The sequence below is a fragment of the Oncorhynchus mykiss genome, chromosome 21, assembly GCF_057628025.1.
Source record: "Oncorhynchus mykiss isolate SJ-2025 chromosome 21, ASM5762802v1, whole genome shotgun sequence".
NCBI classification, from domain to species: Eukaryota; Metazoa; Chordata; class Actinopteri; order Salmoniformes; family Salmonidae; genus Oncorhynchus; species Oncorhynchus mykiss.
The window spans coordinates 28,573,597-28,599,628 of record NC_143042.1 but is presented as its reverse complement, the minus strand read 5'-3'; the positions used below and the strand labels follow the sequence as shown (position 1 = coordinate 28,599,628).

The following is a 26,032-nucleotide window of genomic DNA, read 5'->3' as shown; positions in this document are numbered from 1 at the left end:
ATGAGGTGCCATGCATGTGTGAGATAGATAAACTTTACAGAAACGTACATATTAACCAATGGCATTTATTTATTAGCATTGGTAACACATTTTCATTTGTCAGTTAGAAATTATTTTACTTTAAAAATAAAGCATACTATTTAATCGGCTGACATGAAACTATGTAGTTGAGTTGTAATCAAATATAGCAACAATACTGTCTTACAAACACATTTTAAACACCAATATAGAACGTCGATACTACAGATGTAAAGAGATTTAAAGGATCACATTGAAGTTTTGATACCGAAACCAAATGCTATTTTCAAATTAATGACTGGCACAATGACAACATAAGAATACAGGCCCACATCAAGAATGTCTGTCTCTAGCGTAGTCTGTCTCCCTCTGTGTCTCTAAGCTGTTGTCTACTGTTGGTAATGATTCTCAGTGGTGTGAGTTGGTGGCGGGCTGCTAGGGTGTGCTTTCATGTTGCCAGGCTGTGTATGATTCTCTGTGGTGACAGGGTGCGTGTGACTCTGTATGGTTACGGGGTAGAGGAGAGGTGTAGCAATGCCTTGGCCTGGTTTCTGGAAAGCTGTTATCAAGTTCTTCATTTTCCGAAAGTATCGTTTCTCCACACCGGGAGTAGTCTAGAAGAGAGAGACAGAGAGGGTGAGGAAGAAAGAAAGGGGGGGAGAGAAAGGGAGATGGGGAGATAAAGAGACAGGAGGAATCAGGAATAACATCAGTTAGTGTGGTGGCGAGAGCTTGAGAAAGATAGAGAGGGTGAGAAAGAGCGAAAAAGAGAGAGACAGGAGGTCTGGTGTCTTACCTCTGCTGTCCAGGAGCCTCCACCATCCAGGGACAGCCTATATGTGTACACATAGCCTTTATACCTGCACACACACCCACACAGTAAGTTTGACCATGCACATAGCAGACAATCACAGTGTGTGTGTGTGTGTGTGTGTGTGTGTGTGTGTGTGTGTGTGTGTGTGTGTGTGTGTGTGTGTGTGTGTGTGTGTGTGTGTGTGTGTGTGTGTGTGTGTGTGTGTGTGTGTGTGTGTGTGTGTAAAGTACTTAAGTAAAAATACTAGTTAAGTAGATTTTTGGGGTACAGAGCCTTCCCGAAAGTAATCACACCCATTTACTTTTTCCACATTATGTTGTGTCACAGCCTGAATTTAAAATATATTAAATTGAGATTTTGTCACTGGCCTACACACAACACCCCACAAAATCAAAGTGGAATTGTGCTTTTACAAATGAATTAAAAATGAAAAGCTGAAATGTCTTCAGTCAATAAGTATTCAAACCCTTTGTTATGGCAAGCTTAACTATGTTCAGGATTAAAATGTCCTTAACAAGTCACATAAAGTTGCATTGATTCCCTCTGTGTGCAATACTAGTGTTTAACATGATTTTTGAATGACTAGCTAATCTCTGTACCCCCACACATACAATGATCTGTAATGTCCCTCAGTCGAGCAGTGAATTTCAAATTCAACCATAAAGACCAGGCAGGTTTTCCAATGTTTTCCAAGGGCACCTATTGGTAGATGGGTAGAAATAAAAAACAGCCATTGAATATCCCTTTGAGCATGGCAAAGTTATTAATTAAACTTTGGAGGGTATATCAATACACCCAGACACTACACAGATACAACCATCCTTCCTAACTCAGTTGCAGCGGAGTGGAAGGAAGCCGCTCAGGGATTTCACCATGAGGCCAATGGTGACTTTAAAACAGTTACAGAGTTTAATGGCTGTGATAAGAGAACTGAGGATGGATCAACAACATTGTTGTTACTCCACAATTAGGGCTGTTGCGGTAACCATATTACTGCCACACTGGCAGTCACGAGTCATGAAAGGCAGTCAAATTCCATGTGACAGTTTAGTCATGGTAATTAAGCTTCTCTAAGCTCTGAAGCTGTTGATCGTGATTAGTAGCCTACCAAACTTACTAACTGCCTGGTACTCAGCACTCTATTGTCCCTCTAATAACTCTGACAGCAATGCAAATGTGTTCAAAAATCAAATCAAACACTGCATGTTGTGCAACATTTCAATAGGCTATGCAATTGCGCAAGAAAACAAGAGTGATGGCCTCCACAAAAAATAGGAGGATCAGCTTTCTATAGGCTAAGCCTACTCTATATATTTCTCAACTTTCCTAATATTAAGCACATTGCATATATTTTCAACAGGAGTATAGCCTACATGGCTGGCATGAAAATAAACCACAGGGAAAAGCGTCCTCCATTCACTATTTAAGTACATAGTGTTCTGATACAGGTGCATGATAATGGTCTATTCTAAATCAAAACTAATTTCACACATATATTATTTAGTATATGTAAAGACAAGATTAAATCAAGAATAGTCAGATGGTGGACAATACTAGCCTATGAATTATATATTATCACTTGTGAATGATGCCCAGCATAAGAAACAATGCCTTTTTTTTGCAACTTTTTCGAATCACAGTCTCACACCTCATGTAGCCTACCCCATAGGCCTATATGTTTTAATAAGGTTTGTATCACAACTAAAGTAGCCAAATAAAATTAGGCACATTAATCTGCTTTACAAGGGGTGTAGAGCCTAACTGGTATACATAAGTTTGGGGAAGATAATTGTCAACATAAAAATGCACCTTTATAATAAAAGCATTACATGCATAATTGTATTTGCTGTCACCTTTGATAATGGTGTTTTCCGCTAATGGAACATTTGCGCTTATAGCCTACCACCATATGCACATTGCTGCGCTTATAATGTGAAGAAATAGCCTAATAGTTTATCAAAATATTAAGCTAAATGTTCTGATCTGTTGCGTCAGCCACATTGCGTAAAAAAATATTTGATGCTAAGTGGTTGTATTAATTTGGGATCTTTTGGATCCCACAACTGTCCCAGACTATGTTTGAAATATGAATTTCTTCCACAGAATAGAATAGGTCCGACTTTTGTACTATGGGGGATAGTAGATTGACATAGGTTAGTGATCTTGCTGTTCATTAGGCCTACTAATATTGTTGGCTGACGAAAAGTAAATGTGGACAGTTCTTCCAATATCTTCAATATGCATCTTGGAATTGCATAAGGACAGGTGCAGTTGTGTCCCCGATGTGTCTGTCTTCACTTGTAGCACGTGAAATATACACATTCACATGATGGAGCGTGCAGCACCCAGGGAGACGTGCCTAATGGCCTCTTGCCGCAAAAGTCCTGGATTATTTTTAGGGTACATTATTGCCACACAAAAGGGATGCCACTGTGAAATTCTAGGCATTATCAAGTGCTTGTCAAACGACTGATGTCGTGTGTACAGTCTGTGCAAAAAAACCCAAAGCAGAGCTCATGCCTTTCAAGCTACTTTTTTCAAATCATCATTAGTCACATCATTCATCTTCTGCACATCTACCATTCCAGTGTGTAATTGCTATATTGTAATTACTTCGCCACCATGGCCTATTTATTGCCTTAACTCCCTTATCTTTTCTCATTTGCACTTACTGTATATAACTTTTTGTTTTCTTTTGTTCTACTATATTATTGACTCTGTTTTGTTTATTCCATGTGTAACTCTATGTTGTTGTATGTGTCGTATTGCTATGCTTTATCTTGGCTAGGTCACAGTTGCAAATGAGAACTTGTTTTCAACTAACATTACCTGGTTAAATAAAGGTGAAATAAATTATTTTTTAACAATGCAGCCTTTCAATGTATTAAAAATCAAAACATATTAGCCCAACATTTGTAGAACAACTAAAGTTACATTAATAACTCTAAATTAAGCATATAGGAGTACCCATTTCTTTGTTAACCACTCAATACAGCATGTGTATACTCCTTCAAATCATTTGGAGAAAATATCCTTTCTATTTTATTCAGCATTGTTCAATTGTATTCTTCATAGTATAAAATAATGCCATGTCATGCTAAGATAATCTTGTCTGCTAAATGAACTAGTGTAGCCCACAGCCATTTGACATAGCTAAATCAGGACCTAACATAAGGACAACTCAGAGTATGCTATTCTGTTCTTCTGAAATAGACTACATGTTCTTCATATCATGCTTCTTTAGACCTGTCTAAAATAAATAATGGATTTATTGTGAAGGTGTAGACTATATTACATGGATTTATTAGAATTTTTAAAATGTAGATGTTCCAAAGGTCTGCATCAGTGGTTTGTGTGGAAGCCAGGAGATGCTAAAAGTGTTAATTAACGGTCAATTACCGTGAGATCAACAGTTATTTGCTTGACAATCACCAACTGACAAAATGTTGTGACCACCACAGCCCTATCCACAATACTAACCTATTTGCCAGAGTGAAAAGATTGAAGCCTGTACAGAATAACAAATATTCCAAAACTTGCAAACAAGGCAATAAAGTAATACCACAAAAAAAAATGTGGCAAAGCAATTCACTTTTTGTCCTGAATACAAAGTATTTTGTTTGAGGCAAATCAAAAACAAGACATTACTGCGTACCACTCTCCATATTTTCATGCATAGTGGTGACTGCATCATGTTATAGGTATGCTTGTAATTGTTAAGGACTGAGGAGATTTTTAGGATAAAAAAAAAACAGAATGGAAGCAAACTGCCTTCCAGTTTGCTTTCCACCAGACACTGGGAGATTAATTCACCTTTCATCAGGACAATACTCTAAAACACAAGGCCAAATCTACACTGGAGTTGTTTACCAAGAAGACTGTGAATCTTCCTGAGAGGCTGAGTTACAGTTTTGACTTACATCTGCTTGAAAATCTATAGCAAGTCCTGAAAATGGTTGTCTAGCAATGATCAACAACTAACTTGAAAGAGCTTGAAGAATTTTGAATTGAATAATGGGCAAATGTTGCACAATCAAGGTGTGGAAAGCTCTTAGAGACTTTTACCAGACACTCTTATCCAGAACGACCTACAGTAGTGAGTGCATACATTTCCATACTGGTCCCCCGTGGGAATCACATGTTTTCACTTTGTCATTATGGGGTATTGTGTATAAATGAGTGAGATACAATTATTTGTTTTATCCATTTTGAATTCAGACTAACACAACAAAATGTGGAATAAGTCAAGGGGTATGAATACTTTCCGAAGGCACTGTATCTGCACTTTACTATTTATATTTTTTAGTACTTTTACATAACTATATTCTGAAAGAAAATATGTACTTTTTACTCCATACATTTTCCCTGACCCATACATTTTCCCTGACACCAAAAAGTATTTGTTAATTTTAGAATGCTTAGGCAGGATATAGTTATGGTCCAATTCACGCATTTACTGTATATGAGGTGTCCCTACTGCTTCTGATCTGGAGGAGTTTGTCAATTAAATTTGAGTGTTGGAGTGTTAAATGTACAAAATGCTGTCGGTTTGCTTAATATAAGTAATTTGATATATAGCATTTACTTTTACTTTTAAGTAAAACACTTTAGTACTTTACCTCCACTGTACTTAAGTACATTTACAAACAAATACTTTGACTTTAACTCAAATAGTATTTTACTGGGTAACTTTTACTTTTACTTGAGTCATTTTCTATTAAGGTATCTTAACTTTACTCAAGTATGAAGATGGAGTACTTTTTCCACCGCTGCATCCTGTATCAAAAGGTTGGCTGGTCCTCATTGAAGTCCTATAGATCACTTCATTACTCCCTTTTTGTTACAAAGCTCTACTACACAAGCTTCCAACTGACCTAACTTGCTAGTATTAAAGTATGAGTTACTAAACCCGCTTGCAGGGTTGGTTAACTTCTGGTCTCGACCAATTTAGGTAAATCCTCCTTTAGTTTTAGTGCCTCCCATTGTTGGAATAAACTGCTAAATTAATAAACTGCTAAATTGCACCTTGATTCCCTGGTGCCGCCAAGGCAGTTTAGGACTCTGGTGTTAAATTCATTCCTTGAGGATTGCAGTTGTTTATTTTTTGAAAAAAAAACAAGAAAATCAGTTTTGCTTAATATTAAGGAATATAGCATTTTTACTTTTTACTTTTACTCAAGTACTCAAGTAGTACTTTTCTCACCACTGTACTTAATTGTATTTAAAACCAAATACTTTTACACTTTTACTCAAGTATTATTTTAATGGGGTAACTACTTTTTGTTGAGTCAATTTCTATTAAGGTGCCTTTTATTTTACTAAAGTGTGACAATTTAATACTTTTTCCACCACTGTGTGTGTAAGATACTCACAGCACACAGAGGCAGTAGAGCCCAGCTAGACTCTCACTGTTGCGTATCAGGTAGCTGCCGTCCCGTCCTGCTGTCCACAGCCTCATCTCCCCCTCCTCTCTGCTGATGGCTCCGTGGTACACGGCTAGTTTTTCCTGTTCCATGGCTGTGGACCACTCCACACTACTATACTGCTAACACTATCCTCTCAATAGTCGACTTTCAGCCTCCTAAAACCAAGCTCAGAACACCAGCTGACACCTCTCTTTCTGTAATGTCTGTAATGTGTGGATGCTGGCAGATCTCAGTTTCCTCTTATCTGAGTGCAGGCAAGCCAAGTATCTAACCTCTCACCTCACTCTCTCTCTCTCTCCATTGCTCTCTCTCCCTCTCTCTCTTTCCCTCTCTCTCTTTCTCTCTCTCACACATTTAATTTCCGTGGTAGGTTTGCAGCTCTCTCAGGAAGTTAAGTCATACTGACAGGAAGCAACATCAAAAGCCTCAAACTGAATATTTCCACAACAATAGAAATAAAGAACAGGGGAAAATATCAGTTTGACACTTCTGAATGAAAAAACTGATGATGCACTGCGCAGAGGAGTGTTGCCTGCTTAACCGTCTCCGTGCAAAACATCTTTAAGGGGAAAGCAGACCGCACCAACAATTATTAGCAGTGGGTTGCCACAGGGAAATTGATATGAAATGCTGGCCGATGTTTTTTGGTCAGAGGTGATAGACAGACACCAGCATTGGTCGGCACGGTATGCTTTCACCGTTACTGACATGGTACAGCTCTAAAACATCATTAGTAACATCACACATGTCTATAAAACATCCTTAGTAGTATCACACACACATCTAAAACATCACTACTAGAATCACATACAGTTCTAAAACATAATTTCTAACATCACACACCTCAAACATACTAACATCGCACACACTTCTAAAACATTGTTACTAGCATCACACTCAGCTCTAAAACACATTAACATCACACACACCTCCACAACATCCTAAACAACATTATAAATTAATTAGAATTAGAATTATAAATGATGATATAATAAAATATATTTAATGTGCATTGATCCTGTTTGCGACAGGTGTTGGCAAGCTCCTGCTTCATTAATACATGTGTTTTGGTCATGCTCTTCTCTACATAACTATTTGTCTGCCATCTGTGATACCATATCTAAAGTATTACAAGTGCCTTTTGCTCCTACTTTCATAACATCATTATTTGGGATAATACCTGATACTATAACACTACCAAAATACATATCTAACTTTGTAGCCTTTGTGAGTTTGTTGGCAAGAAGGTTAATTTTACTTCTGTGGAAATCTCCCTCTCATTTTGTGTGGATTAAAGATGTCTTACACTTTATTAAATTGGAGAAGGTAAAATATACACTACAGGATTCTTCTGACAAATTCTACCAAATGTGGCAACGTTTCTTTACCTACTGTATGTTGAGACACTGCAATTTCCCTCTACTTTAGAGTAAACTGCCTACCTAAGCTTTGTAATTGATCTACCTGTGAGTGTTTAATATTAGCCTGTCCTATTATAATTTTTCTATTTGTTTTGAAGACTAGCCATGTTTTTTTGTGTACTATGTTGTTTCTAAAGTATGTTTTGTTATAAAAGTATTACTTAAGTATTTTATATTTTCGTATGGGCATATACATTCCTACCTCATTCAAAAAGCTTGTTGCTATGGTATTTCAAATGTATAAAACCACATGTGCAATGTACTGGATTTCAAGCATTGTTTACTGTAACTGTGAAAGAAAATACCATATATACAGTGCCTTGCGAAAGTATTCGGCCCCCTTGAACTTTGCAACCTTTTGCCACATTTCAGGCTTCAAACATAAAGATATAAAACTGTATTTTTTGTGAAGAATCAACAACAAGTGGGACACAATCATGAAGTGGAACGACATTTATTGGATATTTAAAACTTTTTTAACAAATCAAAAACTGAAAAATTGGGCGTATAAAATTATTCAGCCCCTTTTACTTTCAGTGCAGCAAACTCTCTCCAGAAGTTCAGTGAGGATCTCTGAATGATCCAATGTTGACCTAAATGACTAATGATGATAAATACAATCCACCTGTGTGTAATCAAGTCTCCGTATAAATGCACCTGCACTGTGATAGTCTCAGAGGTCCGTTAAAAGCGCAGAGAGCATCATGAAGAACAAGGAACACACCAGGCAGGTCCGAGATACTGTTGTGAAGAAGTTTAAAGCCGGATTTGGATACAAAAATATTTCCCAAGCTTTAAACATCCCAAGGAGCACTGTGCAAGCGATAATATTGAAATGGAAGGAGTATCAGACCACTGCAAATCTACCAAGACCTGGCCGTCCCTCTAAACTTTCAGCTCATATAAGGAGAAGAGATGCAGCCAAGAGGCCCATGATCACTCTGGATGAACTGCAGAGATCTACAGCTGAGGTGGGAGACTCTGTCCATAGGACAACAATCAGTTGTATATTGCACAAATCTGGCCTTTATGGAAGAGTGGCAAGAAGAAAGCCATTTCTTAAAGATATCCATAAAAATTGTTGTTTAAAGTTTGCCACAAGCCACCTGGGAGACACACCAAACATGTGGAAGAAGGTGCTCTGGTCAGATGAAACCAAAATTGAACTTTTTGGCAACAATGCAAAACGTTATGTTTGGCGTAAAAGCAACACAGCTCATCACCCTGAACACACCATCCCCACTGTCAAACATGGTGGTGGCAGCATCATGGTTTGGGCCTGCTTTTCTTCAGCAGGGACAGGGAAGATGGTTAAAATTGATGGGAAGATGGATGGAGCCAAATACAGGACCATTCTGGAAGAAAACCTGATGGAGTCTGCAAAAGACCTGAGACTGGGACGGAGATTTGTCTTCCAACAAGACAATGATCCAAAACATAAAGCAAAATCTACAATGGAATGGTTCAAAAATAAACATATCCAGGTGTTAGAATGGCCAAGTCAAAGTCCAGACCTGAATCCAATCGAGAATCTGTGGAAAGAACTGAAAACTGCTGTTCACAAATGGTCTCCATCCAACATCACTGAGCTCGAGCTGTTTTGCAAGGAGGAATGGGAAAAATGTACAGTCTCTCGATGTGCAAAACTGATAGAGACATACCCCAAGCGACTTACAGCTGTAATCGCAGCAAAAGGTGGCGCTACAAAGTATTAACTTAAGGTGGCTGAATAATTTTGCACGCCCAATTTTTCAGTTTTTGTTTTGTCGTTCCACTTCATGATTGTGTCCCAATTGTTGTTGATTCTTCACAAAAAAATACAGTTATATATCTTTATGTTTGAAGCCTGAAATGTGGCAAAAGGTCGCAAAGTTCAAGGGGGCCAAATACTTTCGCAAGGCACTGTACCTACACGTACGCTACGGTCACAAGACTCAGGCCTCCTAATTGTCCCTAGAATTTCTAAGCAAACAGCTGGAGGCAGGGCTTTCTCCTATAGAGCTCCATTTTTATGGAACGGTCTGCCTACCCATGTCAGAGACGCAAACTCGGTCTCAACCTTTAAGTCTTTACTGAAGACTCATCTCTTCAGTGGGTCATATGATTGAGTGTAGTCTGGCCCAGGAGTGGGAAGGTGAAGGGAAAGGCTCTGGAGCAACGAACCGCCCTTACTGTCTCTGCCTGGCCGGTTCCCCTCATTCCACTGGGATTCTCTGCCTCTAATCCTATTTCAGGGGCTGAGTCACTGGCTTACTGGGGCTGAGTCACTGGCTTACTGGGGCTCTCTCATGCCGTCCCTGGAGGGGATGCGTCACCTGAGTGGGTTGATTCACTGATGTGGTCATCCTGTCTGGGTTGGCACCCCCCTTGCATTGTGCCATGGCGGAGATCTTTGTGGGCTATTCTCAGCCTTGTCTCAGGATGGTAAGTTGGTGGTTGAAGATATCCCTCTAGTGGTGTGGGGGTTGTGTTTTGGCAAAGTGGGTGGGGTTATATCCTTCCTGTTTGGCCCTGTCCGGGGTGTCCTCGGATGGGGCCACAGTGTCTCCTGACCCCTCCTGTCTCAGCCTCCAGTATTTATGCTGCAGTAGTTTATGTGTCGGGGGGCTAGGGTCAGTTTGTTATATCTGGAGTACTTCTCCTGTCCTATTCGGTGTCCTGTGTGAATCTAAGTGTGCGTTCTCTAATTCTCTCCTTCTCTCTTTCTTTCTCTAAGGACCATGCTCCAGGACTTGCTGTCCTTGCTGTCCCATTTGAACATCTTGGCCATGTTCTGTTATAATCTCCACCCGGCACAGCCAGAAGAGGACTGGCCACCCCACATATGCTCTCTCTAATTCTCTCTTTCTTTCTGTCTCTCGGAGGTCCTGAGCCCTAGGACCATGCCCCAGGAATACCTGACATGATGACTCCTTGCTGTCCCCAGTCCACCTGACCGTGCTGCTGCTCCAGTTTCAAATGTTCTGCTTTATTATTATTCAACCATGCTGGTAATTTATGAACATTTGAACATCTTGGCCATGTTCTGTTATAATCTCCACCCGGCACAGCCAGAAGAGGACTGGCCACCCCACATAGCCTGGTTCCTCTCTAGGTTTCTTCCTAGGTTTTGGCCTTTCTAGGGAGCTTTTCCTAGCCACTGTGCTTCTACACCTGCATTGCTTGCTGTTTGGGGTTTTAGGCTGGGTTTCTGTACAGCACTTTGAGATATCAGCTGATGTACGAAGGGCTATATAAATACATTTGATTTGATTTTGATTTGATTACAGTGTTGTATGGGGTAATATTGGGCAATATAGGGTAGTGTGGGATAATACAGAGTGGTGTGAGGTAATACACTGAAATACAGGCTAGTATGGGGTAAAACAAGGTGGTATGGTGTAAGAAATCAAATTGTATTTGTCACATGCGCCGAAAACAACAGGTTTTACTTACTTACAAGCCCTTAACCAACAATGCTTAAAGAAGTTAAGATAAAAAAATAAAATAAAATAAGTGTTAAGTAAAAAATAGAAAATAGAAAATGAAAGTAACAAATTATTAAACAGCAGCAGTAAAATAACAAGCGAGGATATATACAGGGGGTACCGGTACAGAGTCAATGTGCGGGGGCACCGGTTAGTTGAGGTAATTGGGGTAATATGTACATGTAGGTAGAGTTAAAGTGACTATGTACCCTCACCACCTGGGGGTGGCCCGTCAGGAAGTCCAGGATCCAGTTGCAGAGGGAGGTGTTTAGTCCCAGGGTCCTTAGCTTAGTGATTAGCTTGAACGCGTGCTCGGAATACACGTCCTGGTAATCTGTCTGGCCTTGTGAATGCTGACCTGTTTAAAGGTCTTACTCACATCGGCTATGGAGAGCGTGATCACACAGTCATCCAGAATGGCTGGTGCTCTCATGCACTTCAGTGTTACTTGACGCGAAGCGAGCATAGAAGTGATTTACCTCGTCTGGTAGGTTCGTGTCACCGGGCAGCTTGTGGTTGTGCTTCCCTTTGTAGTCTGTAATGGTTTGCAAGCCCTGTCATATCCAACGAGCGTCGGAGCCGGTGTATAGTACGATTCAATCTTAGTCCTGTATTGATGCTTTGCCTGTTTGATGGTTCGTCTGACAGCATAGCAGGATTTCTTATAAGCTTCCGGGTTAGAGTCCCGCTCCTTGAAAGCGGCAGCTCTACCCTTTAGCTCAGTGCTGATGTTGCCTGTAATCCATGGCTTCTGATTGAGGTATGTACGTACGGTCACTGTGGGGATGAAGTCATCGATACACTTATTGATGAAGCCAGTGACTGATGTGGTGTATTCCTCAATGCCATCGGAAGAATCCCGGAACATATTCCAGTCTGTACTAGCAAAACAGTCCTGTAGCTTAGCATCTGCTTCATCTGACCACTTTCTTATTGACAGAGTCACTGGTGCTTCTTGCTTTAGTTTTTGCTTGTAAGCAGGAATCAGGAGGATAGCATTATGGTCAGCTTTGTACGCGTCTGTATGTGTGGAGTAAAGGTGGTCCAGAGTTTTTTTTCCCTCTGGTTGCACATTTAACATGCTGATAGAAATGAGGTAAAACTGATTTGAGTTTTCTTGCATTAAAGTCCCCAGCCACTAGGAGCGCCACCTAAGTATGAGCTTTTTCCTGTTAGCTTATGGCCGTATACAACTCATTGAGTGCTGTCTTAGTGCCAGCATCGGTTTGCTGTGGACAGCTACCAAAAATATAGACTCTTTTGGGAAATAGTGTGGTCTACAGCTTATCATGAAATACTCTACCTCAGGCGAGCAAAACCTCGAGACTTACTTAGATTTTGTGCACCCCCTGTTGTTTACAAATATGCATATGCCTCCTCCCCTTGTCTTACCAGAGGCCTCTGTTCTATCCTGCAAAATAAGCTTAAAACCCGCCAGCCTTATGTTAATCATGTCATTGTTCAGCCACGACTCGGTGAAACATAACATATTTTAGTTTTTAGTGTCTCGTTGGTAGGATATACGTACTTGTATGTCATCTATTTCATCTTTTCATCTTTTCATCTTTTCCTCCTGTGAATGACGGGGATGAGGGCCTTGTCTGGAGTAAATCCTTCCCATCCGACTCATTGAAGAGGAAGAATTCCTCCAGTACGGGGTGAGTAATTGCTGCCCTGAAATCAAGAAGCTCTTTTCGGTCATGAGACAAGGTGTCAGAAACATTATAACAAAATAAGTTACAAATAACGTGAAAAAACATACACAATAACACAATCTCCTCAGCCATCTTCTTCGGCGCCATTGACCATAACACAGGCTAGTGTGGGGTAATAAAGGCTAGTGTGGGGTAATACAGGGTGGTATGGCATAATACAGGATAGTATGGTGTAATACAAGGTTTTATTGGGTAATGTCAGTAAATACATGGCAGGGTGTAGTAGTATTTATTTATTCATGGGAGCTCAATTGAGACCAAGGTATCATTTACAATGGTGCACTGAGTGCAAACAACGAAGAAAATGACAATTTCAAATAAAACAAGAATAATCATTTTAAACACTACTACAAGGTACAATTACAATACTACAATTTCAACAAATTAACCATTACAATCAATCAAAACAACTGCAATCCTCAATTAATTAATTTAACACCAGAGTCCCAAACTGCCCTTGGGGCACCAGGGAATCAGGATGCAAGGAATTTTCCAGTTTATTCCAACAATGGGGGGACTCTAAAACTAAAGGAGGATTCACCTCAGGAGTTATATGTTCTCTCATACTTTTATACTTTAGCAACGAAGTTAGATAAGTTGGAAGACTGTGTAGTATAGATTTGTAAATAAAAAGGGAGTAATGAAGTGATCTACGAGACTTCAACCAGCCAACCATACCTTACTAGAAAATGACTAAGTAAGAGTAAAAGTTAACCAGTAGAATAATACTTGAGTGAAAGTCTAAAAGTATCTGTTTTTAAATGTACAGCCACAGTACAGTGGTGGTAAAGTACTCAATTGTCATACTTAAAAGTAGAACTACATTCTATATATTAAGCAAACCAGACGGTGTGAAATAAGGACAGACAGGGGCACACTCCAACACTCAGACATACAAACTTAGTATTTGTGTTTAGTGAGTCTGTCAGATAAGAGGCAGTGGAGATGACAACACCTTATATTGATAGGTGTGTGAATTTGACCATAATTCTATCCTGCCTGAGCATTCTAAATGTAAGTACTTGTTGGTGTCAAGGAAAATGTATGGGAGTAAAAATTACATATTTTCTTTAGGAATGTAGTGGAGTAAAAGTAGTAAAAAATAGAAATAAAGTAAAGAATAGAAGTAAAATAAAGCACAGATACCCCCGATAGCTACTTAAAACTTCTTATGGCTGCAGGGGCTTGGATGAATAAGGTGCCTAAAGTAAACGGCCATGCTCCTCAGTCTCATTTGCTAATATATGCATATTATTGTTAGTATTGGATGGAAAACACTCTAAAGTTTCTAAAACTGTTTGAATGATGTCTGTGACTATAACAGAACTCATATGGCAGGCAAAATCTGTGAGAAATCTGAGCTTTGTATGTATTCACCAGAGTCCCCAATGAAATCCCCTTGAGATATTTATGATGTTGCACTGTCTAGAGGTTCCACTAGATATCAACCATCAATAGAAATTGTAATGAGACTTCTATGGTGTTGTGGGAGTGAATGATAGCAGAATGTATCAAGTGTCCATCAAGCAGCCATTTTCTGATCATGCTTATACCTCATGGTACCCACTTGCGTTCCATTGCCCATGAAGACAAGAATACTCCGGTTGGAACTTTATTGAAGCTATATGTTAAAAACATCCTAATGATTGATTCTGTACTTCGTTTGAAATGTTTCTTCGACTTGTAATATAACTTTTTGAAGTTTTTGTCCAATGTAACGCTGACCAGAATGAGAGTTTGGATATGTATACCAAACGCGCTAACAAAAGAAGGTATTTGGACATAAATAACGGATATTATCGAACAAAACAAACATTTATTGTGGACCTGGGATTCATGGAGTGCTTTCTGATGTAGATCATCAAAGGTAAGGAAATATTTATCATGTCATTTCTTGTTTATGTTGACGCCATTGTTGCGGCTGTGGTGATTTTTACATCTGAGCGCCGTCTCAGATGATTGCATGGGTTTATTTTTCCGTGGAAAACTGATACAGCGGTTGCATTAAGGAGAGGTATATCTATAATTCCATGTTGTCACGATCGTCGTAAGAAGCGGACCAAAGCGCAGCATGGTGTGAATGCATCATTTAATAGATGACAAAAACACGAAGTAAACTGTGCAAAAACAATAAACAAATAACGACCGTGAAGCTATCAGAAGAACTGTGCTGACAAAAGCAACTAACATACCAAATCAAATTTATTTTATATAGCCCTTCGTACATCAGCTGATATCTCAAAGTGCTGTACAGAAACCCAGGCTAAAAACCCCAAACAGCAAGCAATGCAGGTGTAGAAGCACGGTGGCTAGGAAAAACTCCCTAGAAAGGCCAAAACCTAGGAAGAAACCTAGAGAGGAACCAGGCTATGTGGGGTGGCCAGTCCTCTTCTGGCTGTGCCGGGTGGAGATTATAACAGAACATGGCCAAAATGTTCAAATGTTCAAAAATGACCAGCATGGTCGAATAATAATAAAGCAGAACAGTTGAAACTGGAGCAGCAGCACGGTCAGGTGGACAGGGGACAGCAATGTGGCAAAAGGTCGCAAAGTTCAAGGGGGCCGAATACTTTCGCAAGGCACTGTAGGTAGGAGCAAGCCCATGTAATGCTTTGTAGGTTAGCAGTAAAACCTTGAAATCAGCCCTTGCTTTGACAGGAAGCCAGTGTAGAGAGGCTAGCACTGGAGTAATATGATCAAATTTTTTGGTTCTAGTCAGGATTCTAGCAGCCGTATTTAGCACTAACTGAAGCTTATTTAGTGCTTTATCCGGGTAGCCGGAAAGTAGAGCATTGCAGTAGTCCAACCTAGAAGTGACAAAAACATGGACCAATTTTTCTGCATCATTTTTGGACAGAAAGTTTCTGATTTTTGCAATGTTACGTAGATGGAAAAAAGCTGTCCTTGAAATGGTCTTGATATGTTCTTCAAAAGAGAGATCAGGGTCCAGAGTAATGCATAGGTCCTTCACAGTTGTATTTGAGACGACTGTACAACCATTAAGATTAATTGTCAGATTCAACAGAAGATCTCTTTGTTTTTTGGGACCTAGAACAAGCATCTCTGTTTTGTCCGAGTTTAAAAGTAGAAAGTTTGCAGCCATCCACTTCCTTATGTCTGAAACACATGCTTCTAGCAAGGGCAATTTTGGGGCTTCACCATGTTTCATTGAAATGTACAGCTGTATGTCATCCGCATAGCAGTGAAAGTTAACATTATGTTTTCGAATAACATCCCCAAGAGGTAAAATATATAGTGAAAACAATAGTGGTCCTAAAACGGAACCTTGAGGAACACCGAAATGTACAGTTGATTTGTCAGAGGACAAACCATTCACAGAGTCAAACTGATATCTTTCCGACAGATAAGATCTAAACCAGGCCAGAACTTGTCCGTGTAGACCAATTTGGGTTTCCAATCTCTCCAAAAGAATGTGGTGATCGATGGTATCAAAAGCAGCACTAAGGTCTAGGAGCACAAGGACAGATGCAGAGCCTCGGTCCGATGCCATTCAAATGTAATTTACCACCTTCACAAGTGCCGTCTTAGTGCTATGATGGGGTCTAAAACCAGACTGAAGCATTTCGTAGACAATCACATAGACAATCACCCACAAACCACAATGACAAAACAGGCTACCTAAATATGGTTCCCAATCAGAGACAACGACTAACACCTGCCTCTGATTGAGAACCATATCAGGCAAAACACAGAAACAGACAAACTAGACATCCAACATAGAATGCCCACCCAGCTCACGTCCTGACCAACACTAAAACAAGGAAAACACAAAAGAACTATGGTCAGAATGTGACACGTGTATTATTATCTACATTTATGATGAGGATTTATGATGAGTATTTCTGTTGAATCGATGTGGCTATGCAAAATCACTGGATGTTTTTGGAACTAGTGAATGTAAAGCGCCAATGTAAACTCAGATTTTCTGATATAAATATGAACTTTATCAAACAAAACATGCATGTATTGTGTAACATGAAGTCAAATGAGTGTCATCTGATGAAGATTATCAAAGGTTAGTGATGAATTTTATCTCTATTTGTGCTTTTTCTCTCTCTCTTTGGCTGGTAAAATTAGCTGTGTATTTCTGTGAGTTGGTGGTGACCTAACATAATCGTTTGTGGTGCTTTCCCCGTAAATCCTATTTGAAATCAGACACTGTGGTAGGATTAACAACAAGACTACCTTGAAAACGATATAAGATACATGTATGTTTGAGGAATTTTAATTATGAGATTTCTGTTCTTTTGAATATGGCGCCCTGTACTTTCATTGGTTGTTGTCAAATCGCTCCCGTTAAATCTTAAGGTTCTTCGGGTCTCCACCGAATTAGGTAAATCCACTTTTAGTTTTAATGTTAACACTGCTGGAACAATTTGCAGAACTCATTACATTTAGATGTTCTGGTGTCACTCGGGCAGTTTAAGGTGTTGATTGTGGATCTAGTCGCTGAGGAATGTAAGAGTTTTTCATAAATGTTGCATTTTGTATCGATTGTTATTTTCTTTTACATTGTATTGGTTGTTGTATTGTTCTGATCAGCACACCCTTGAGAATGGTCTGAATGGGTTTTTCCTGAATAAAAATTTAAAAAATTTAAAAAATCTTCCTTTACAGCTTTCTCAAGCTCTGTTATTAACCCTAATGATGAGGTGCAGGTGTGCGTAATGAAGGTTTCAGGGACCGGTGGTTAGTAGACCGGCGACATCCCTGGATTTACAGGCGAGGCAGAGGGGTGTCGTCGGGGACGGCATCAGCAAGGAGACTAGGAACCACCAACCTGAGGAGGGAAAAGTGAAAAGAGGGTGACATCCGGTAGTTAGTGGGAAGCTGGAATCGGTAAGCTTCCGGGAGGGCAGGAGGAGCGGGAGACAGACACGATCACCAGGATGGAAAATGTTGCCTCACTGCGGTGGTGGTCCGCCTGCTCCTCCTGATGGCGGTTGGATCCTCACGTGAGCAGCGTCCCAAACCTAATTTGCGTGCCAGCAGGGGCTTCGGTCTGGCTTGGGGTCCATGGTGTCAGGGCCGGCTGGTACCTCAGGACACACTGGAAGGGAGACAAGCCGGTGGAGGAGTGAGTTCTGGGCTTATTCCGCCCAGGGAAGAAACCGGGCCCACTCCCTATGCCGGTCCTGACAGTGACTGCTCAGGAACCTCCCCAGCTCCTGGCTTGTCCTCTCTACCTGCCCGTTGGACTAAGGCCGGTACCCGGATGTGAGGCTGACCATTACCCGCAGCTTGTGCGGCTTTCCATAGACTCAACGTCAATTGGGGACCACAGTCGGAGATTATGTCCTCCAGAAGGCCATAGTGCTGGAAGTCCTGCTGGAACAATGCCTCAGCAACCTGGAGAGTGTTAGGGAGACCAGAGAGAGGGATAAAATGGCAAGATTTTGAGAATTTGTCCACAACAACCATAACAGCGGTGAAACCATCAAACAGGTGAAACTCAGTAACAAACTCTATAGACAGATGAGACAAAGGCCACTGAGGCACGAAGAGGGGAAGGAGTTTCCTGCTGGAGTGTGCCGAGGAGACTTGGTTTGAGCACATACAGAACAGGAGTTTACGTAGCGGGCAACGTCCTGCGCCAAGGTGGGCCACCAGTACTTAACAGAGATGGATTGAGTGGTGGGGTGATACCTGGGTGTCCAGCGGCAAGGGATGTGTGCGCCCAGGTCAATAGCCGATCCCTTACCTCCGTGGGGGAGTATGTGTGATCCGGAGGACAGGTAGCAGGCGCAGGTTTCTTCTCCAGCGCCTGGCGTTTGTTCACGTCTATGTCCCATAGCATGGGGGCAATAATGGTATGATCGGCGCATTCAGGAAAAAACCTTTCCCGAATCATGGAGACAGCTTTGATGTTCTTTGAACTTGGAGAGATTAACAGGGTGAAGTTTAATCCAGTAAAGAAAAGGGCGCACCTTGCTTGGCGCAGGTTCAGCTGCCCCGATATCCGTATGCACTCCAGGTTCCGATGGTTGGTGAGGATGAGAAACGGGTCCGTGGTGCCTTCCAGCCAGTGTCTTCACTTCTCTAATGCCAACTTCACCGCCAGGAGCTCCCGATCACCAACGTTTCTAAGACAAATGTCAAAGAAAACAACACATTCTGTTGAAACCATTTTTTCAAATTGGTTTATACTGTCCTATCACACTGTCGACCTCATCACAGAGTCACAGGGTCAGGGAGTTTGACAGCTAATCCTTAGGGAGAAATCCCAATCATCCAGCAAATGCAATCTGGTGATATTTGTATCGAAACAAAACGGAAACAGAACTAACACATTAATACACTCCCTCATATATCACTTTATACACACCTTCAGTGATATACAAGTGTAAAAGTTCAATAAAAAAGTCCCTAATTTTACATGACTCACAACATGATTAATGTGTAAAAAAAACACAGTTGGTTAAATAAAACAAATACCAAATCGAAATACTACTCTTAATAAATCCATAAAGAAATAATTGTATCTCATAAATTAGTTCAAGGAATAGAAAAATAGACTAAAGACATGTCTATCCTTCTCGTGGTCCGAATCACACATATTAACTATACACTTTGTTGTAATTATGAGTGTTTATATACATCTTAACCAATGTTTCTAGGCTCTCTAGTGAAGGTGATCAGGCCTCACCAGAAAGTCAGAACAGAGGTCAGAGGCCATTCAACCTCTTCGCGTGAGCATTTCTCTCCGTTTCCTTTCCCTTTACCTCAGACTAATTATTTAAAAACATTTAAAACATTTCATATATCTTGTGTACAAGGTTTACATTAAGTTTATCAAAATAGTTTTAATCAAAGCTCATAAAATAAAAACTTCAGAAAATTATATTTGTGTGCCATTTAAGGTACATCCTCTCTCAACTGTGAAAAACCACTAAAAAATATTCATAATGTTGGGTAAAAACAAACTAAATTGGCCCGGCCTTATTTAATTTGAGAGCTCCCTTAATTTACAGTACATACTGTAGTGGACTTCCATCAGTCCTGGAATAAATAATCCTACTTAAGACATTGGCTAATCCATAAGGCATAGTGCCCAGACATTGTAGTGCCCAGACATTATGCTGAAGGCTGTCTTCCATTCATCCCCCTCCCGGATGCGATTGTAGGCAGTCTTCAGGTCCAGCTTCTTATAATAAAAAAAAAAAAACAGGCACTGTTCAATGGAGGCTGGCACAAATGAGAAAGGGTAGCGGTACTTGGTGGTGATGGTATTGAGACCTCTGTAGTCAATAAATGGATAAAGACCCCCCCCTTCTCGGCCATGAAGAAGAAACCTGCTGACGCAGGGGAGGCGGCTGGTAGGATGAAACCCTGTCATCTATGAACGTTTGAACATCTTGGCCATACTCTCCACCCGGCACAGCCAGAAGAGGACTGGCACTCCTCAGAGCCTGGTTCCTCTCTAGGCTTCTTCCTAGGTTCCTGCCTTTGTAGGGAGTTTTTCCTAGCCACTGTACTTCTACATCTGCATTGCTTGCTGTTTGGGATTTTAGGCTGGGTTTCTGTATGGTACTTTGTGACATCTGCTGATGTAAAAAGGGCTTTATAAATGAATATGATTGAATCTTGGAGAGCCTCCTGGATGTACTCCTCTATAGCCTTGGCTACAGCCACCAACAGGGGGTAGAGTCTGTTAGCAGGTCGATGGCACAGTCCCAGGGATGATGAGGAGCAAGACAGGTGGCGTGGGTCTTGGAGAAAACCACAGAACTTTCAACCGACATGGAACCACAGGGTAAGGGAAAGCAGGTCTTCCAATATCCGGGTGTGATCTCCATCCTCGACCAGGAGATGGTGGGGTCATGGCGTTGGAGCCACGGGAGGCCAACTTTGTGTACAGGTGCCTGGATGATGAGGAAGGGGAGGTTTTCTTGGTGCAGGGGTCCCACAGTGATGGTGAGTTGTGCTGTGATGTGTGTGATTGATGTGTGTGATTGTCCCAGATCCCAGTGGTCCAGTGCTTGAACTGAAAATGGAGTGGAGAGCGGGTATGATGTTACCATACATGTCATCCTGCTAACTGCTAAATGGACACCCATGTTCTGGAAAATACCATAACAACAGTACATAGTAGGCCATAACACATTTACAGGAATAATCAGTCGTGTCCAACCCCAGACAGGTGCATGTCTAATGGTGTCTAATGACCCAGAGCACAAATAGAGTGCACTAGTTTTGCTGGCTCCTTCTGAAATAAATAATTGCCACATATGTACTGGAAAATTCCCAACAGGACAAACTGGCATCGCTGATCTGGGCAGACTGCTGAAATGGCTGGGGTGCTGGCTCTCTGGGTTGACTCATGGTAGAAGTTCCCCCGCTCTTTGGGAGTGACACCCTTTGAGGAAGATCTAGACATTGAAGATCACGGAGGACCTCATCCATAACCGTCCCCAGGTGAGCCAGCTGGTCGTGGTGTTGGCGAAGTGGAGATGTCTCGGTTGGCTTATGCTTCCATTCTCTGAGGCAGTATTCTGTAATGAACATGCAGGGAGTGAGGAAGCAGGTGCAGTCGGTGAGTTTAATAAGAACAAACAGAACGCATACATGCACAAGCGTAGCGTCTGAACATAAAACAGAAACAATACTGCCTGATGAGTGACAATAACGGGGTGCTAGATAAAGGAGGAGTAATCAGGGAGGTGATGAAGGTTGCCAGTAGACCGGCAACGTCGAGCGCTGGCAGGAGGGAGCAGGAGTTGACGTGACAGTGTAGCTTTGGACATTATCAATCATAGTCTTTCAAACAATCCTGTTTTTCAATTCCAACTTAGTATTTTCCAGCGGAGTCTTTTGACTAAGTGTAGTGGCTAAATTGTCCAATATAATTGTCCCAATACAATTTCCATTCTAGTGCTTTAGGCACCATGGAGAGTGGTGAAATGTTAGTCTTGACACATACAAATCCAATGTCCAGAGTTTGATTCAACTTGAAAAATAATAATACATTTATTTGTCGCTCTTTTGGATACAGAAATGTATAGATTTCTACCAAAAATAATTCTGATCATTAAACTAAAGAAACAAACAGCATGGTAAACATGGTCTGGTATGGTCAAAAGACTGTGTGCTGCCATTCCAGTCACTCCCAGTAAGCCTTGGAGCATGTATGCCTTTTAACTGTGTTCTCCATTGGCCTGTAGAGGGGGAACACACACTTGACAGAGGATTAATGGCAAACACATACAACAGAAATGTATCATGAATTGGAAACATGCAAATATGATGGTGAAAATGTGGAGAATGTCACTTCATTTTGTGGAAAGAGGCAAATAGAGAATTAAAGAATTGGAGAATTAGAGAATCAGACAATTACAGAATCAGATAATTAGTATCATGAGTAGACCTGACATTCCCACAACATTTAGTGACTGTTATAGTGGTTGTGGTTGGGTAGCTCAGAGTGTTTGGTGAATATATGTTCTACTCCTCCCAGTGCTATAAAGCCCTGGTACTCTAGCTCCTCCCACTCGGGAAGTAGCCCACCCATCTGTATAACCCCACTTGGAGAGGAGGAGCAAGTACCGATACCGCACACACACACACACACACACACACACACACACACACACACACACACACACACACACACACACACACACACACACACACACACACACACACACACACACACACACACACACACACACACACACACACACACACACACACACACACACACACACACACACACACACACACACACACACACACACACACACACACACACAGTTAAGCCGCTCCCATCATGAGGTGACCCACACAGACAGTTTCTCAAACTGTGTCATACACCTTGTTTCTCTCCAGGCTACTCTCTCTCTCCATCTTGCTCTCCCCCGTCTCTCTCTCGCTTACATACGGACACTGTTTTGTAAATCATGTCTCAGAGGCAGACCAAGCTAACTCAGAACCCTTTAGAGAAGATTTGGATTCCCTCCATGAGTAGCAAGCTGTACCGACGTAGAGGGTGTAAGTACACACATACACACAAATATACACATGGAAACAACAGACACACATACTGGTCGGTCTCTGTGTGGTTCATTACCTGTACAGGACAGGTTGGTGCTCGTAACAAACAGAAATTTGATATTGTTTCAAATTGTGTGTGTGTGTGTGTGTGTGTGTGTGTTGGGGCCAGGGTATGACTTGCAGTATGGAACACTGTACCTCTCTGAGAGAGACCTAAGGGCCGTTCACCCCTAAGACCAAGGCCATGTCTATGTGTGTTGTTGTGTGCGTACGTCTGTGCGTGTGTGTTACGTGGTCTATCCATTTGTCTAAAACTGATGTGTGTGTGTGTTCTTTGATCTTTGTATTACTCCAATACATGTGTATGTGTGTGCCATGTCAGTTTTTAATCCATCTGTGTGTGTGTGTGTGTTTTTCAGCGTCCGTCCCTCAGTTCACTAACTCTCCTACCATGATTGTGATGGTGGGGCTGCCTGCTAGAGGGAAGACCTACATCTCCAAAAAGTTGACCAGATACCTCAACTGGATAGGAGTTCCCACTAAAGGTACCACATACACAAAATTAACCAGATACTTCAACTGGATAGGATTTCCAACAAAAGGTACCGCTACACAACACAATTTAACACAACACAATACCACACAACATGTTAACCAGATACCACAACTGGATAGGCGTTCCAACTAAATGTACCATAAGACAATACGTCACACAATAAATCACTAAGTCTCAAACTCACGCAGGAAACAAACGCACAAGGTAAACTATTCAAGCTTCTGCAAAGGACAACAGAAAACACACTTCTTTTAACCAAAAAATCTTGAGTAAATTGGACACACCTGAGTGCCGTTAATGTCTCTAGGACGGCCTCTGCCGCCCTCTGGTCACAGGTGGAACCATGACAGTACCCCTTCTAGGAGCGGACCCAGCCGCGGAGCCAGGGCGACCACCAAGCAGTTGGTTGAAGTCCCAAAAGAGTCCTGGATCCAGGAGATTCTGGGCAGCCTCCCACGCCCGCTCCTCTGTGCCTTGCCCTCACAGTCCACATTCATCGCAGGGTACCTCAGACCCAACGTGCATCCAACAGACGATGGACAGTGTAGGCTGGTCAATACTAACTTGAGACGGGAGACATGGAAGGATGGACAGACCCTCATAGACCTGGGAAGCTTGAGACAATAGTGGACCGGGTTGATGTGACTCAGGATCTTGAATGATCCTATGTAGCGTGGTGCGAGCTTCTGCAAGTCCACCTTTAAGGGAATATCATGGGTGGACAGCCACACCCATTGACCCGGTCGGAGGAGCCGAAGAGGCCTTCGGTGCTGGTTTTCCTGGTGTTGGTGTCGGGCAGAGGAGCGGAGCAAGGAGGATTGCGCACTGATCCAGGTGTTGCGACCTCGTCAAATGAACGCCTTGGCTGATGGCACCCCAGTTTCAGCCTCTTGTTATGGAAACGGGGGGGGTCCAAACCCAAACTCTCATTTGAATGGTGACAGTCCAGTGGATGAGTTCCGCAGTGTGTTGTGAGCATACTCCACCCAGACGAGGAACTTTCTCCAGTTGCTGGCCTGGCTGGAGACGAAACAGCGGAGGAACTTTTCCAGCTCCTGGTTGGCCCGCTCCGTTTACCCATTCTACTGTGGGTGGAATCCCGAGGAGAGAATCACCTATGCCCCCAACAGGGAGCAGAAGGTTTTCCAATACTGTGCGACAAAAATGAACGGCATCTTATTGGCATTGAGCCAACCGTATACACAATTGCAAATACCACTCAATTGGGTGGCAGTTGGTCAAACATATTGCAAGTGGAACATGTCAAATGCCACGTGTTATAAACCAAAAATCCAAAAGGTGGCGAGCGCGCTCCACAGTAGGATGTCATATGTGAAATGGTCTGAAAGTTAGGTCTCAAGGGTAAAATCTTCAATATTTAAAAAAATGTAAAAACCTCGTAAAAAAATGCGCTATGGATCAATTATGCATATGTAGAAACCGTACGGACATAGATTTGTTTTATTTTATGCGAGTTTGTCCATAAGGCCTATGTTTTGTCCATTTACCTATCATAGGAAGTAAGGTTCCAAACACCATAGTAACAGAACAATATCCAAATTGCAAAGGAAATATAAATATTGAAAGTACTTAATCAGAATGTTATGTCCATTTGCCATGTATGACCATAGGAAGTCGGCTTCCGAACGCAAAAGTCAGTGAACCATGTGCAAATGGCATTTATAATGTCGAGAAGGCCTATTTACTCACCAAATTATGTATATATCACTATGTTAAACCCTGACTTAACCTAGAAGGTTTATTTGTTATGTTTGTTCACAGGAAGTCATAGGAAGTCAGAATTTCTTGTTGGTGCTGATTCCGCATGTCCATTTCATAATAGGAAGTCCTTATCGATATACGTACGTTGTCAATAGATACTGTCGACTTGCAGAAGAGCATGTTCACACTGACAATATAGCATATGTGTAACGGATACTGTCCAATATATTGGCAATGGACACTCCACCTGCAGTATAACATGTTAAGACTGGTAATGTATTATGTGTATTGGACACTGTCCATTAGCAATACATTACAATGGGAATTTACCGTCACAAATTAGACATGCTCTAATATATTTCTGAAATGCCCAATTGCTCGTTGAACTCGGGATGGCCTAGCAGTGATAGTGGTTCCTCTCCATAGCTCGTTTGTGTTGATTTCAGCCTGCCCATTAGGTCATCACCTAATTTCCTAATTAAATGTTTTGGAAATGTACACTGTCCATTAGCAATACTTTACTATGGGCATTTACCATGGTGTTGGTGTTGATTTCAGCCTGTCCATTTGGTGATGGTAAATCCCTGTTTAAACTGTTTAAACTTTTTGGAAATAGACACTGCCCCTAAGACCCGAAGTTAAGAGTAAATACATATCCTCCTTGGGACACCCTTGTACAGAATCCTGAGTTTCAAGTCTTTACTGATTTACAGAGAGTTGAATGCAGTGTTTTCACTAACTGTTGTTAAATATATTTTGATTGGGTAAATTTAACAACTGCCGTTTACTCCAGGAAGTTTCAAATCAACACATGTAATCCTTAGTGGCTTGATGGATTGTAATTGAAGACAGATTGATATGGCAACCTTAACCCACATAGTC

General features: G+C 41.4%; 2 protein-coding genes across 3 annotated transcripts in view; one reads left to right on the top strand and one right to left on the bottom strand.

Moving 5' to 3' along the window:
• Positions 1-53: 53 nt before the first annotated feature.
• sh2d1ab (SH2 domain containing 1A duplicate b) lies at positions 54-6,472 on the bottom strand. The gene is given in 3 exon segments (NM_001165066.2): positions 54-632; positions 815-878; positions 6,205-6,472. Coding segments are annotated over 3 exon segments (432 nt in total). The 5' UTR covers positions 6,348-6,472; the 3' UTR covers positions 54-407.
• Positions 6,473-22,624: 16,152 nt separating this feature from the next.
• The window catches only part of LOC110500318 (6-phosphofructo-2-kinase/fructose-2,6-bisphosphatase), a 46,149-nt gene continuing 42,741 nt past the window's right edge, over positions 22,625-26,032 (top strand). Inside the window, exons 1-2 of one of the 2 annotated variants that reach the window (XM_036957705.2) lie at positions 22,625-22,869; positions 23,292-23,417. In XM_036957705.2, the coding sequence (XP_036813600.1) occupies positions 22,779-22,869; positions 23,292-23,417 (217 nt within the window). In that variant the 5' untranslated portion in view covers positions 22,625-22,778. The remainder of the gene's footprint in view (positions 22,870-23,291; positions 23,418-26,032) is intronic. The other variant, XM_090214346.1, reaches the window with a different exon arrangement.